General features: G+C 43.9%; 1 protein-coding gene across 1 annotated transcript in view; it reads left to right on the top strand.

Moving 5' to 3' along the window:
• CRACR2A (calcium release activated channel regulator 2A) overlaps positions 1-16246 on the top strand; it is an 89092-nt gene that overhangs the window by 68017 nt on the left and 4829 nt on the right. Inside the window, exons 13-16 of the mRNA XM_073314558.2 lie at positions 4336-4468; positions 5936-6017; positions 7523-7637; positions 10245-10346. Of these exons, the coding sequence (XP_073170659.2) occupies positions 4336-4468; positions 5936-6017; positions 7523-7637; positions 10245-10346 (432 nt within the window). The remainder of the gene's footprint in view (positions 1-4335; positions 4469-5935; positions 6018-7522; positions 7638-10244; positions 10347-16246) is intronic.

The raw sequence follows: 16246 nt of genomic DNA, 5'->3' as shown, positions 1-16246 counted from the left end.
CTCCCACGGCTTTGTTGGTCCTGTCTATTTAGAGTGTAAGATCTTTGGGGTAGGCACTGCCTCATGCTGTGTGTTTGTACAGCGCCTAGTCCAATGGGACCCCAACCTCAGCTGGGGGTTCTAGGATCTACTGTAATACAAATTAATAATGATAATCAATATCTGTGCCAAAATTTTGTCCTCACATGGGTACATTGACATCCACTGATATCAATGACAGCTATTCATGTGCACCCAAGGGATGAATTTGGCTCCATGGGTGCTTTTTATACACTGCCCAGCACATTTTGTATAACCTTGGTTCCCAGAGTCTAGGCCTCCCCAAAGTATGTCACCGAGAGGGAAAAGTCCAACTGGGTCATCTAACCCAGCTCACTTCCAGTAAAGAACTGTCCCATTATAGCCCTACAACCCCAGTACTGGAGGTCATGCAGAGCCTCCTTACCCAGCAGGCTCCCTGGGAAGCCTGGTTGAGGGCAGGGAGCATGCCCTCTGCTATATCTCATAAAAGGCTGGAACACGTGTTTCCCTGTATGGTCAAACAAGCCCACTGACAAGTTTGGAGGGTGGGGGCCCAGGACGCTTCTTCTTCCTGCTCCCTTTGAGGTGATTACCACCCTAGGTGGGGCGCTAGCAGTGAGAAGTCCCTGTATTGAGTGGAGCCTAGAGGTTGCGAGTGTGACCAGTGCCAACCTGTGAGGCACAAGGTGAGGGGGGAGGGTTAAATGTTCTTAGTGCTTCCCCTGTCCCTTTGTGCACCCTTTCAAAGCAGCCAGAATCTGGCCCTGAAGTCTATTTCAGTTTGTTTTTCTAGTTTAGCTTTAAATTTCCCAAGCAATGGAACTTACCATTCTTCCCTGGGGAGACCTCTCCATAGCCTAAGAGATAGCACAGTCAAGTCATTTAAACTGCAGCGGCCAGCCACTCTGATCTCATGCTATCCACTGCTAGGACTCTGCCTCCCATTCCCTTCTGGCTTTTCCCACCAGCACTGGCAGCAGGGCTGGGGGCATTGTTGCTCCATCAGTGAGGGCCCCTACAGGCTGCTGTCTGTGCATGGAGACTCCCTCTGGAGTCTATTAAAGCTGCAGAGGAGGAATTACTCCTGCCACTGCATCGTAAGTTGCAAGGAGTCCCCTGGGGGATGTGTCTTGAAGAGTGGTGGTCCCCCTCGTTCTCCAGTCAATCTCATCCCATATTATGCTATACAGTGGATCTACAGTGTAAATGCCATGCAAGGTCTAGAGGTGGCTATGTTATGGGGGCAGAATTATACCATGTAGTCATATAGCCCTCCCATAAGGCCACCCACGCCCTGTTCTCAACAGTGAAACCCTTCTGTTCTCCACTCTGCCTTGGGGAGGGGAACATAGAGACCTAGATGTTTTTAATTCCCTAGAGTTTGCTCTCCTGAAGTCTAACACCCTTATGTCTATACATTCTGTGGTCCCAGCCCTTTCTGCACCGAGTTCAAGGAGCTCCGGGTTGCTGGTAGTAAGCTTCTCTAATCACCTGACATTCTAAATCAACTCTGAGAGCCCCTTATCAGAAGGGTGTGGGGGGATAGAACTTGTGTAAATCAGTTCTCTTCTAGAAATGAATGAGTCTTTTTTGTTCCCGGGTTCTCATGTCCCGGGCACAGATGGAAAGTTTCCCAGAGAGGGCACTGAAGCAGTGCAATGTGCCAGCAACCTCCATCTTCAAAGCGGGTGGCACTGGCTGGGATGTTGTAGCTAGGGTGCCCAAGGATGTGCTGAGGCAACCTTTTGTGGGGACCCTGTTAGAGATGAAAACTATGCTCCCAATCCAAAGCCCGTTGTCTGCACTCCCTCTGGTGAATCATCTAAGAATCTGCAAGCCAGGCAGGCACAGTTAGGTACAGTTCTGCTCCAACAAGATGGAATCAGGTCCACTGAGTGTGTGCCTTCCGCCCCACCCGTTTCTATTAAATCTGCCAAAAACCGACATGTTACGTTGGTTGTGTGCTGTGTGTAGGAAGGTCAGTAACAGCACATGACATCGAGATAAAAATCTGAGACGATATTATAAACTAAGAGAAATTGATATTCCAATAGCATATGGCAAAGTACCTTTCCAGTTCAAGATTTAATAATCTGAGGAGAGTTTGTAATTTGTTTCTGCAGATCATAGGTTTCCAAGCAGTGGCTGATTCCCACGTTGGGATGGGGAAAGACATTTTGCCCATAGGACAGATTGATCAGTCCTTTCAGGGCATCAAGTTAGACTTTGGGTGCATCCAGCAGGGAGTCATCTGTAGCCAAGAGTTTCACAAAAAACAGCTTGAGACAGATTGAGGTGTTAGCTGCTACATCTCCTTTGCAGCTTGAATGGCTGGAATCACTAGCAATAGCTGTTGGATGGCTTAGTCCTGTCATAAGTATTCAGCAGGGGATGAAGAGGCTCATCTTTATGCTCGGTTTAGAAGTGGCATTGGAGCCATACGTTTGATTACAAAGGTAGGTTTCCCTCATGAGTGGGCCGGACGCATCTCATAGGCAAATGGCTGACTGGGCAATCTGTGGGTTGAGCCGAGACCCAATGGTGCCCTCAGGCTGTTAACCTGCCGATTTGTGTGTGGCCACTGAGGACGAGATTAATTTCTGCTGGCTAACTGCTAACTGAGCTATTGTTATGAGCTAAGAGAGTTGCAGTTTAGGGCCTTTCAGTCCAAGCTGGAGTGGACGACTGTCTGTGTGTATGTGTGTGTTAATGTTATTTCCCAGCACCCAGATTACACACACACCATGATGATTGCTGTTGGAAAGAGGATAGGTGATTTTCAGCAGATTTGAGAAAGTGGCTTATATAGAGAGAAGCGTGCTTATTGCTGAAAGCCTAAAGGTGCAACGCAGTTTGAGTTTTTAATTTAAAAGGATAAGGGAGCGATGCGATAAGAGATCTCAGTACAGTTATAACAATGGCTGTTATTCTAATACATGAAGATAGATAACGAGATAGCTATTTGCTCCAAATGTTGACCCTGGTGAATGGATTTCTTACAGTTAAGGGACAGAGTGGAGGGCTTTTTTTCTCTAGTACAAATACAACTATTTTTCCCCAGGATAATTCAGTATTTTCTTCACAGCAGTACAGAATAGTGGGTGGGCTGGATTTCAACCTTGTATTGAAGGGAACACCAGGCAGGCTGCCTGCTGGAAAATCTGGGACAGCCCCCAGCACCCTTGTGCATATGTTGGAGTGCTCACTTTGCATTATAGGGGGAATCACCCTGCTGCTTTTTCTACAGAATTAGTATCAAGCTCCCCACCTTGCCTTCCCCCTTCAGCCTCTCCGTCCTACAGCAGCAGGATGGCTCTGGCCCCCACTGCAAACTCACTGGTGATACTCCATTTTTACCTAAACCACTGCAGCTGAAAATACAAGGGAAGGGATTTTAGAATAATGATGTACCTAAAATAGAGCAGAAATAGTCTTCTCCAGCATCCTCACTCAATTTAATCTACCAAACATGGAAAATTCCCTCATACTTGAGAAGCTAAGAGGTTATCACCTTCACCCTGCCAAACATTAACAGCTTAATTAACTGGGCCTGGTTCTCCTCTCACTTATACCAATTTTACACTGGTGTAAATCAGGAAGCTCCTGGATCTACACCAGTAGCAACTGAGAGCACAATCAGGCAATATAAAGCATAAGACAGTTTATAAATTTGCTTGTGTTCTCTAGGTAAAAACACACGGTCTATGATATGCATAAAGTTTAGTGTGGGGCGGATCTGAACAGAGCTGTGCAGAGCTTGTTGGTTTGGACTTGCAGGGGTAAATGCAAACCTTTTTGTTTCAGCTCCCATGGGGCTTGCATCCCAAAATTTGGCTGGGAATCAGATACAACTGCTAAATCCATGGAGTTGTAAAATCAGCGTGAGAGCTGTATTTTTTCTGTTTTGGACTAAAAAGAAAATTACAGTGACACAAAAAATTGAGCTCAAAGATGCTAGAAATTCTTGGGGAAAAAATACAACTTTGATAAAAATTCAATACTTCACCCTTTCTGTTACGTGACAAAAAGGCTCACAGTTCACAGCTAAGAACTCTACAGAGTCTTCCACTAAAGCCAAAAGAGGCCAGACTGGACATTCCTAATATCATTAAGGTAAAAAACAAACAAAACTCTTAAAAAAAATGCCAACCAACCAGACAAAAAACTCTTAAGGTTAGTTCATAAGTCACCAAGAAGGAAGGGTACAGATTCAATATTTTTCCCCTTTGCAGGTCATCTTTAAGTCTTTGCAAATCAGAAAAGGCAACAGAGTTAGAGTTAAAATTGCCAACTAACTTTTGTGCTTGTTTGAAGGAGGAGAGAATATACTCTGCCCCTGATCGCTTATTCAAGATTGTTTTTGTGGGCAATTCAAGTGTGGGAAAGACTTCATTTTTAAAGCGATTCTGCGAAGACCATTTTTCCCCAGACACATCTGCTACTGTAGGTAAGTTTAAGAAACATTATGATGATTATTACAGTAATATCTAGAGGCTCCAACCAAGACTGTGGCCCTGTTGTGCTAGGTGCTGTACAAATGCATAGTGAGAGAAAGTCCTTGTCCCAAAGAGGAGAAGCAAAGGGACAGAGAAGTGATGTGTTACCTGAGGTCACAGAGCATATTAGTGGCAGAATTGAAATTAGAACCCAGTGGTGGAATCCTTGGCTCATTGAAGTCATTGGCAAAACTCTCATTGATTTCAGTGGAGCCAGGATTTTTCCTCAGGTCTCCTTGCTTCTCATCTAGTAACTGAGACACTAGATCACACTGCATCCCAAAGGATAAATAAGATTTGGCAAACGTCAAATGCCCTCGTGACCATTACTGAAATCATAATTGCCTATTTTTCCAGGAAAAAAAGCTTTGTATGGAGCAAAAGAGAAAAATGTTAGTGATACATTTACAAAGCTGTGTGCTTAACTGGTGCCAACATAGCTTGTGCTTGCAACTGTTGCACTTACGAGTCAGACCTTCAGACTATATGTATAATTTCCTGGGGCTTCCAGAAGGAAGGCGCCAATGTTGGGGGCTGCAGCTTAGATGGCAAGTTTTTAAACATAACCTCTAATGTGCAACAATAACTCACTATCTGTGTGAGTCACACCAGGATGTGGGTTATTTGGCTGGCCTGCACATACAGATAAGCCAAAAGTAACATTATAAAAATAAGAACTGCTGATAAGACTGACAGAGCAGACTGTGCAGAACAGCTGGTCATTCAAAACCTTGACAAACCCAGATGCAACTCAAACCCACTTCCATTAAACTAGATTCTGGTGGTGGAAACATCCTCCACAATCCCTCTGAATGTTCTGATTACTCACGGAAGGCAATAGGACCAGATGCTACATCCATTAAAGTCAATGACAACACTCCCACTGACCTCAGTCAAGCAGGAGCAAATCTTAGAAGAATGTTTCAGTAGAGTGTTGCAGAAGGAGGCAGTGTAACCTAATGGCTAGAGCAAGTATCATTATAAATATCCAAGAAGTGTATAAACCAAAGCTAGAGAGGACTTATTTAAGCATACAAGGCAACATTTTTCAAAAGTGCCTATATGGCTTAGCAGCCTAAGTCACCTTGACTATCAATGGGACTTATGATCCTAAATCACTTGGGCTCTTTTGAAAATTTGACTCATCCTGCCATTTTGTGAATTAAATTTATTTGTTAACACATTTACATTTAATATGTTTATGTTACTACTTTAAAACTATGGCAAATAAAAGCTTCTACCTGTTCTTATTATCAGCCTGTTGTTAAGGGCCAGAATTTATTGTGTGCCTTCTGAACCAATGAACACAGGTTAGAAATATTTGTGGCTTGTTTGAACATAACACTGTTACCTTAAACTACCATGAACCTGATTAGACTACCAGAATGAACCTGAGACAACATGTGCTATGTTTATAGGTATAGATTACAGCGTGAAAACAGTGACAGTGGATAACAGCCAGGTAGCCCTGCAACTCTGGGACACTGCTGGGCAGGAACGGTGAGAAAATGTCTTAACTTTCTACTCTCCTACTCCGTGCATTTAGAAAATAGCAGCCTTGGGCTCAATCCTGCTCCCCAGAAGTGGGGAGAAATGGCGAGTTCTCATTTAGTTCAATGAAAGTGAGAGCAGGCCTTTGATCCTTTCCCAGCAGGATCAATATCGGCTAACAGGGTGGGGTGTGTCAGGCAAACACTGCCAGCCTGTTGTAGAGCCTCTTAAAGAAATAGTCCCATAAGCTACTATTAAGGAGTGGAGCAGGTTGAAAATGTTCTGTCAGAAAGGTTTTTTCAACAGAAAATTACTTTTTAACAAAAAATGGAGATATTCACATACAAAATACCTTTTTCCATTTAACTGTTTCATGTTTTCATTGAAAGACCAAAAAAACAGAAACCATTGATTTTGGTTGGAAAAAAACAATTGCAATTTTCAGGTGCTGAAAATTGAAAAGTTTGGGTTTTTTTTCAATTGAAGCCTGAATAATTTTTCACACACAGGAGTGAGGAATTCCTGAAATGACACACCAGGTGAGGTTAGGAGGGCGTGAGGCATGGGTCAGAGCGTACATGCTACCGCCGGTAGTACAAGACCAGGAAGACAAGGGAAAGGGTCGGCAGCAGGATTTTTCCAAACGCTTACTGCACATTTTTGTTTACTTTACCTTTTAGTCATTGACAGTGTGAGTTCCATACATGGGATTGCCACTGAATGAGAAAAAGAATGAAATATTTAGGGGTAGAGAAAAAGGAGACTGATAAATCCAGAAAGCACTGAACTTGCTCCCTCACCATATTTCACAGTACAGCTCAATTTTACCTTCAGATCTACACTGTACTCTATTGCAAATTTTGCACTCATCTAGTAAGTGGGATTGTCAGTGATAACAATGGAGGTTTCATGTGTAATATAAGTAGGAAGAAAATCCACTCTGCTTGTCAGAGAGCAGAAATGTGTCCCCTGACTGTAAATTCATATGTTAGCTAAGTAAATGAAGCTTTGGTCCTCCAGCTCTTACTCATGTGAATAAACCTTAGTATGGCAACATGGTGAGTTCTTTTTCCATCTCTGCCATTGACTTGCCACTTAAACCTTTCTCTGCCTCCGGTTACTGCACATTTGTAAATGAGTGTAATAAGCTTAACCACCTTTGTAAATTACTGCAAGATCTATCAATGAAAAGAGCTATAGATGTATTGGTCTTACAGCTCATGTGTATAATCCCGTTGACTTCAATAGGACTACTTGAGTGAGTAGGGATTACACATGTGAGTAAGGGTTGCAGAACTGGGCCCTGATATAAGAGGATATTTGGCTCCACATGCCCATATATCTGTGGCTCAAACTGAGCTTATAAGAATACAAATATTCTATCTAGATCCCTGTGTATATATCTTCAATGCTGCAGGACTCAAGGGTTGGCGTACTGACTACTATACTTTAATCATATTGTCACACTGCTACTGCTCTAAGGCAAAGGGCTATAAACAGATTCTTGTTTGCAGGTACCGCAGTATTTCCAAGCAGTTTTTCAGAAAAGCTGATGGTGTCATTGTGATGTATGATATAACAGCAAAAGACACATTCACAGCTGTCAAACAATGGTTGGTGAGCATTGAGGTAAGAGGACATAGCTTTCAATCTAAACTACTCTGGCCACATGCTCTAACTTCTTGAGGTGTTCCCTCCAGGTGGGGGTTATGGGCAGGTCAAAAAGGAGGAAGTAAGGTCCTACCACTTCTTGTGCTGTAGCAATTACTCTGTTATATATAGGACTTCAGTTCACAGAGTTGCCAAGCCAGCTCTTTGCAGAAGCCCTTCTTTCATTTTATAGGGAAAAAATAGTCATTCTAAAATTTCAAGGAGTAAATCTCTTCAGTGGCCACCATTGATTGGATGTATGTCCATCTTTCCTGGTACCTGGCTTAATCTGAGGAAAAGAATTCCCAGCATGCACGCCTCTGCTTCCCATATCAGGACACATTTTATTAACGGTCATTCAACTGAGGGTTCCTTGGTTGTCATTGGAGTTGAAAGATGCATCAGTGCAGTGATGTAATTCATAAGAGACAGTTTTGCAACTGCTACATCTTTAAGTTAGGAGATTTTAAATAGGTTGCTCATGTAAATCAATGGTATCCATAGTAAGTGCTGTAAAACTGGTTTATTTTATAGGATTCAGCTTCCTGGAAAAAATTCTGTGGAATATCTTGTTTTTCTCCCCCTGCCCACACCCAGTCATAGTCCCTGCCCCAGAGAGCTTTTTGTGACTTAAAAATGCTATTGTCTATTCAAATCTTATGGCAATAAGCACAGCATACTAACATATGAAACACTGTTATCTGTACTGGCTACTAGGTGCCCTCTGTACTTTGGAGTTAGGCCCCAGGGCCAGATTAACTCTCCTGTGGGCCCGGGGCTATTAGATTTTGTGGAGCCCCTGTATACAAGTCTTTTTCTTGATTTCAAACAAAATGATCACAATTATGGCATCGAGGCTATTAACGCTATACTAAACTTGCCTTTTAATTAACATAAAACCACTCTGTGGTTACATTTCAGTCTTAAAACATGTAGAATAGAGTTAAGTTAATTCAAAATAGCCTACTTCTTACCTTAGAACAGCTGTTATATTAGTTTCTTTCTGGGAGAGATTTTGGGTGCAGGAGGGGGCTCCAGGCTGGGGCAGAGTGTTGGGGTGCAGGAGAGGGTGAGGGGTGTGGGCTCTGGGAGGGAGTTTGGGGTGCAGGAGGGGATTCTGACCTGGGGCATGGGTGGAGCATAGGGTACAAGGTGCAGGCTCTGGCTGCGATGCGCTTACCACAGGCGGCTCCCGGCTAGTGGTGCAGCAGGGCTCAGGCAGGCTGCCTGCCTGCGATAGCCACACGCCGCTCCCAAAAGTGGCTGGCTGCTGGCACGTCTCTGCATGCTCCTGGAGGGAGGGGGACAGTGTGTCTCCGTGCGCTGCCCGTGCCCACAAGCACCGCCCCCGCAGCTGCCATTGCCTGGTTCCTGGCCAATGGGAGCTGCGTGGATGGTGCTGGGGGCGGGGGCAGAACGTGGAGCCTTCTCACCCCCCACGAGGGGCTGCAGAGATGTGCCAGCAGCCGGCCACTTCGGGGAGCGGCGTGGGGCCACAGCATGCAGGCAGCCTGCCTGATCCCTGCTGCACCGCTGGACTTTTAGCGGCCTAGAGATCGCGATCGACTGGCAAAGGCTCCAGGATCGACCAGTCAATCGTGATCAATGGGTTGGTAACCACTGAATTGTATATAATTATGGATTTATTTTTGCAGGGCCCCCCTTAGCCTGAGGCTCTGGGCTGCAGCCCCTAAAGCCCTGCGTTAATCCAGCCTTGTTAGGCCCCAATTGTTCAAATACTTACCACTGTCAGTAGCCCTGACAACTGTGAGTAGCCCCATTGAAGTAAACCCAGTATTAAGTATTTGGAAGATCAGGCCCTTATTTAACATATTTTCTGAACAATTCAACATTTATAACAATTCAGCACATTAAAAAATAGCTTTAGAAGAGAATTTTAGTTTTGATAAGGAAATATGGTCTTCTTTTCAATTCTAATATTTTACATATTTGATTCATCTTGAGTGACTAATTTTGGGGGATGTTAACTAGCGCTGAGTTCAAGACATACAGCCAAATCCATTGTCTTTAACTCAGGCAATGTGCATAGTTAATCCCTGGTGTACTTTTGGTAATATACTCATTCAGATAGTGTTTTACTTGGTAATGTATCTTACCACTTTTCAGAATTACATTTGATCAAATATATTATCTCCATTTACATTATGTACTTTGATTGATATGATTGCATCCAAATGCAGTTGTGTTCATGCCTATCTAATTGGAAAAGTAGGGTCAGATACCTGTGGTTTTATGTAGCACAAAATTTCTTTTTTTTTTTTTCTTTTCTTTTTTTTTTAAATGTGTTTAAGTCTGAATGATTTCTGAGCTGTTCTGTTATTCAAGGGATGTGAAGGATGGTAATGCTTTTTTAGCACAGAATGTCTCCTTTATTCCTTTTGTCCAGTTCTGATGCCTGAGATAGTTCTTCATAAAATAACATTTTACTTGCCTGATTCGTCTTCAGTATTTTCATGTTGGCACCTGGTGTGTCTCGGCTTTGCTTCATCGGTAATCATTTTTTAAAATATTTGAATGATGTTGACATATTGTGTGCACTATGATGTAGTGTTCTTTGCTCTGCAGGAGGCAACTGGAGAGAATATACCTGTGCTTTTGCTGGGTAATAAAACCGACAATGAAAAAGAACGAGAAGTCCCTTATGGACTAGGAGAACATCTAGCCAAGGTACAGTATGGAGAAGGGAATCCATAATAAAACTAAAAGATGAACGTGTTTAGTGGGTGTTAGATTATATCTAGAAACTCAGAAATATAAGTTATTATTTTTAAGAGGGCAATTGCTTTTAGAAGGGGAAAAAAAACCTTAATACTTATTAGTAGATCCTGGTGAACCATTTCTAGTGAGCAATTATTTGATTAATTTTGTCCCTTAATGAACTACCTGCAAAATGAAAAATGTCCTGCATTTTTTATTATTTGTAATTGTTTGTCAAATTATTTATCAGAATAACTTACAGCCTGTGGTTTTCCTGTGAATTGTAACTACTGATAATTATTACTGTGTGGTTAGTCACCTAAATCACATGGTGGAATTTCTGATCCATGACTGGATGATGAACTTTTAAACAGGAGAATAATGAATGATGAATAGTGAATGATGGGATATCTCCTCAGGTATTCTTTTTCCCTCCCACCATAGTGTAGACAATTTCTTAGTAGATTGTCTTGTGGACACCGTCCTCCATTTACAATCCATAACATCCCTGTGACACTTAGACAGCAGTTACTTCCCTGGAAAGTCATGATAGAAAATTATGTATTTTTAGCTTCTTTTACTGTGATTTAGTAGCTGGAAACAACAAGAAGAAGCAGCACTCTGTGGAGTACCCACAAGTGCTCTTCAAACCACCCATGATCCATGTGCCATAGTTTGAGAACCAGTGGATTTAGGATGACCAGATGTCCCAATTTTATAGGGACAGTCCCGATATTCAGGGCTTTTTCTTATGGAGGCACCTATTGCCCCCATCCCCTGTCCCGATTTTTCACACTTCCTATCTGGTCACCCTAAATGGACTAGCAAATAACAAGAGCACTTGCTTACACACAGATATCATTATTCAAATATTCTTGAATTCCATTTTTGCATGTGTAGTGAACATGAATTCATATGAATAACAACACCTCCAAAAAATTATCTACATGGAAATCAGTTGTCCAAATCTTCATGAGAAAATGAACTAAAAGGGGCAGAAATATGACTGAATCAAATCAGATATCTGATTCCACGAATATGTCTGTAAATACATTTTCCCATTATTCATTACTTATTCCTAATGGATTTACTAGTTTGTCCAAAATGCAATGAAGTCAATGGAATTATTCTGTATCTGCACCAATATAACAGAGCAATATTTGGCCCTGTGAATATAATTTAAAGAGTTAGGGCTATATACTACTTTTGACCTATACACAGACTGATAATAATACATTGCCATATATAGGTCTTGTGTTATTATATGGCTTTTATTTTGTGTTTATAAGATGAAGAAGGGTGCTTTCTTATTTAGGGCCTGATCTTACTCCCATTGTAGTGAGTTACAAAATTCCCATTGACTTCAATTCCCATATTATCAGCCCCTTACTCAGTACCTAAAAGTTTCTGTATTTAGCAAATCTGTTTGATTTTTGTGTAAGAATCCAAAATGCAGGCATAATTTCAGGCCCTGCAGGTTACTTTCTAGGAAAAACTCCAAGGTATTATTACTGTAGCCTTATGCAAAAAGCAAGTGACACATGAAAGGTAAATGGAGAGAGTGGGTGGCTATTTGTCATTTAGCTCTTTTTAAAAATGGGCAACTAGTAAAGCGAAGATGAATCACGCTGAGATGCAGAACTTGCAGCCCACCAGGTCATTAGCTGTAACGTGGCATGTAAGGAAATAAAATGTTTTACAAGAGTAACGTAGAACAATGTCAAATGAAAAATGGTAACATTCAAATGAATGAATACTCATTAGAATACATTGCTTCATGGAGCAAAAGTAAGGAGTGATCAGTAACAATTTGCCATCCGAAAAGCTGCAGAGATTTAATTAAATTATAGCAATTTGCTTGTTGAGCTTATAATAATTTATTTTAATGGATATTAATTACTGTTAAATGGCAATGTAATTCCTAGGAAACCACATATGACATCTCCATTAACAAATCCACTTGAGTTGCTTACTTACATGAATTACTTGTACAGCACTCAGACTACATTGGGTGAGATCCTCATCTGGTGTAAATCTGCACGGCTTCATTAACATCAAAGGAGCTAAGTCTATTTATACCAACAGAGGATCTGGCTCATTGTCAGTAGGTTTTCAGGAACGTTGATGGATCACATTTAAAGTACCGTAGGTCACATAGTGCAGCTCTCATTGCTTCATGAAACTTTGGTAATTAGCAGCCTGGAGCCTTACTAGCTAGATAATGTGGTGTAGAAATCAGCCAGAAGTCTTCCTGGGGATTCCTGCTGTAGGGCAGCCTTCCTGCAACCCCTCTAGCATGCCTAAGGATGCCTAACATTGCAATGTTGGCACACCAAAGAAAGTCCTATCAAATCCTCATCACATGAAAGGATTGTAGGATGCAGTGCAATACCTCAGGGAATGGATAAAGTGAGCTAGGCACTTCCAACGAGGATAGGGAAGGCCCTGGTGGGAATGATTGGGGAGGAGGGGCAGCTAGACCTTGAGATAGCTGCTCCATAATCAGCAACATGAAAGAACAAGCACCTCAACATTAATCAACGCTGTCTGGTATGCAGCCTTGACATTGCAGAATGGGAGCGATCGCCTCAAAGAAAAGTACTCATGTTTAACATAAATCTGATAGTGTCCAAAATGCTCTCTCTAAGAAGGCAGTAGAGTTACTGTCACAGATCAGGGCAACTGCTCCTGTATTCCTCCTCCAGGGGCTCACACGCTCAGGCTTCCAGTCATCCCCTCTCTTGGCCAGAGATAAGTCTCACTCACTCGTGGATGGGGTTTTTCCAGACTGCATAGTTCCCTGCCTACATTGTGATATGCCCAGCAAGCCAGACTGCCTAAAAAGGCCACTGTCTGCACTTTGCTTTCTCTTCAGAGGCTATGAAGAGTTGTAACTGTCGCCAGTTACAAGTCACCACACAGCTCCTTCTAGGCAAGCACTTTTATTCGTAAAGTGAAAACATTAAGAACATAAGAACAGTCATACTGTGTCAGACCAGTGATGCTTCTAGCCCAGTATCCCGTCTCTGACGGAAGCAGAGTTAGAGGTTTTGGGTCACCCCAAGCATGGGGATACATCCAGTGGTGAGCTGGAGCCGGTTCGCACCAGTTCACTAGAACCTGTTGTTAAATTTAGAAGCCCTCTTAGAACCGGTTGTTCCGTGAGGGACAACTGGTTCTAAAAGGGCTTCTAAATTTAACCAGCCAAAAGTGGTGCCTTAGGCACCACTCCACGGGTGCTCCAGGGCTGGAGCACCCAAGGGGAATATTTGGTGGGTGCAGAGCACCCACCGGCAGCTCCCCGCCCCGCGCCTGGCCCCAGCTCACCTCTGCTCCGCCTCCGCCTCCTCCCCTGAACGCACCACCCTGCTCTGCTTCTCCGCCCTCCCCCCACCCCCAGGCTTCCCGTGAATCAGCTGTTCATGCGGGAAGCCGGGGCGGGCTGAGAAGCAAGTGGCAGCTTCCCGCTCAGGCCCAGGGAGGCAGAGTGGAGGTGAGCTTGGGGGGGGGGGGGGGGGCGAGGAGGAACGCCCATGCCACAGCAGGTAACCCGGGGGGGGGGGAGGGAACGTGCAGGGGAACCGCTCCCCGCCCCAGCTCACCTCCACCTCCCTGGGCCTGCTTCTCAGCCCTCCCCGGCTTCCTGCCAAACAGCTGATTCGCGGGAAGCGGGGGTGGGGGGAGGGCGCGGAGAAGCAGAGCAGTGCGGCACGTTCAGGGGAGGAGGCGGAGTGGAGGTGAGGTGAGCTGGGGCTGGGCACGGGGCGGAGAGCTGCTGGTGGGTGCTCTGCACCCACCAATTTTCCCCGTGGGTTGCTCCAGCCCCGGATCACCCAGGGAGTCAGTGCCTAAGGCGCCACTTCTGATGTGATCAGTGAGGGAGCAGCCGCTCCCTCTGCTCCCCCCCAGCTACACTCCCCCACCCCTAGGAGCCAGAGAGACCTGCCGGATGCTTCTCGGGAGCTGCCCTAGGTAAGCACCCCTGGGACTCCCCACCTCGCTCCCCGGCAGGTGCCTCTGGCTCTTAGGGGTGGGGTGGGCACCCACTATGGTGGCCCACGAGACCCTCCTGCCTGGTTCTGGGGTCAGTCAGGGGACAGGGGAGGGGGGTAGATGGGGCAGGGTTCCTGGGGGGCAGGCGTCAAGGAACGCGGGGGGGTTGGATGGGGCAGGACTCCCGGGGGGCAGGGGTGGGCAACGACCCCCTCATGGGGTGAGGAGGGAACCCATTGTTAAGATTTTGGCAGCTCATCACTGGATACATCCCTGACCATCTTGGCTAATAGCCATGGATAGACCTAACCTCCATTAACTTTTCTAATCCTTTTTTGAACCCAGTTATACTTTTGGCCATCACAACATCCTGTGGCAATGAGTGCCACAGGTTGACTGTCTGTTGTGTGGAAAAAGTAATTCCTTTTGTTTGCATTAAAGTTGCTGCCTATTAATTTCATGAGGCGGCCCTGGGTTTTAGTATTGTGGGAAAGGGTAAATAACACTTCTCTATTAACTGTTTTCCACACCATTCATGATTTTATTGACCTCTATTATATCCACCCTTGATCATTCCTTTTTAAGATGAATAGCCCTAATGTTTTTCATCTCTTCTCATATGGAAGCAATAACATTAATCATGTCTGTTGCCCTTCTCTGAACCTTTTCTAGTCAGGCTTCCAGCTCCCAGCCATCACCTATCTTGATGACAAAAAACATATTAAAAATAATAGAAGAACCTACCTGAACATTAATAAGCTTACCAGAGATCACCCAACTCCAACAAGGCTCTGGCAGGAGTCAGTCCTTCAAACCCCAGTGAACGTTTTTTCTGTGGTTACAAGTTCATAACAGCCTTGGCTCAAAACAAGCTCACCCATGAATCAGGTAGTCTTTCCTTTATACAGCTTAGGCCTTTGATCTTCAGCCTCCAGGAACAGGTAATCAGCAGGCAAAGATCTTTTCCTCAGGATGTTGCTTCAAAAGGCAGGGATTGTTTTTGTTCTTGTTTTTTTGTTTTGTTTTTTTGTTGTTGTTGTTGGGTTTTTTTGGCATAACCGGAGGCAAAGGGGGTGGGGATTTGCATTAACCTTCCCCTAGATATTTCCCAGGAAATCCATTTCACACGTATTGTCTCATAAATCCATTCTTGTCTGACACATTGTTCAATATAGTCCTTTGACCACCCCAGCCCACAAGAATACATAAACCTTTCCTTTAATACAATGGACCCCAAAGATATGTGAACTCAATTCAATAGGGTCTCCTGAGCACATTGCAGGAAATTGCCATATCTGTCACTGCTACTATCAGCAAAATAGAGAAAACACAAGTCCATTTGCCTTTTCTAGTAGATTTACAAAGAAATCTCCATTCAGTGAGTTTCACTGTAGCATGATCTCCTAATCAGTAAACAGTTCAGACAAACAAAGCTTTGCTTGCCTTCATTAGTTCAGGAGGCTATTCCACAACTAGACTTACAGGACAGTAACCACCAAGATCACTCCTTTTCTGTCCTTGTTTGTTGATTTTTTTCCCCCCATTCTTTAGGTGCCTCCTTCTTTGTCCATGATTTTTCAAAAATAATTGTCAGTGGCATGATGCGTTCATTAGCCAATTCCCTTGATAGTGTAGGATGCGTCTCAGATGTTTAATTAGACATAACTTACCTTCTGCTATGGAGGGTTTCCACTGTACATGCTGTCAGTGAATTTTCCCTTCAAAGTTCAAAGGCATGGCTCCTTCTGCTGCAAGACTGACTGCATCATCAAGAGAAGGATCTGTTTGTCAAAGTGATGAAGATGAATGATTAGCATCAGTTAGGTGTAACTCAGAAGCAGGAAGCCTGCTAAACAACCAGTGCGGCCCCTGGACGA

The sequence above is a fragment of the Lepidochelys kempii genome, chromosome 1 (genome assembly GCF_965140285.1).
Source record: "Lepidochelys kempii isolate rLepKem1 chromosome 1, rLepKem1.hap1, whole genome shotgun sequence".
NCBI lineage: Eukaryota > Metazoa > Chordata > Testudines > Cheloniidae > Lepidochelys > Lepidochelys kempii.
The sequence above is the reverse complement of the archived record's forward strand: the minus strand, read 5'-3'. Positions and strand labels throughout refer to the sequence as shown.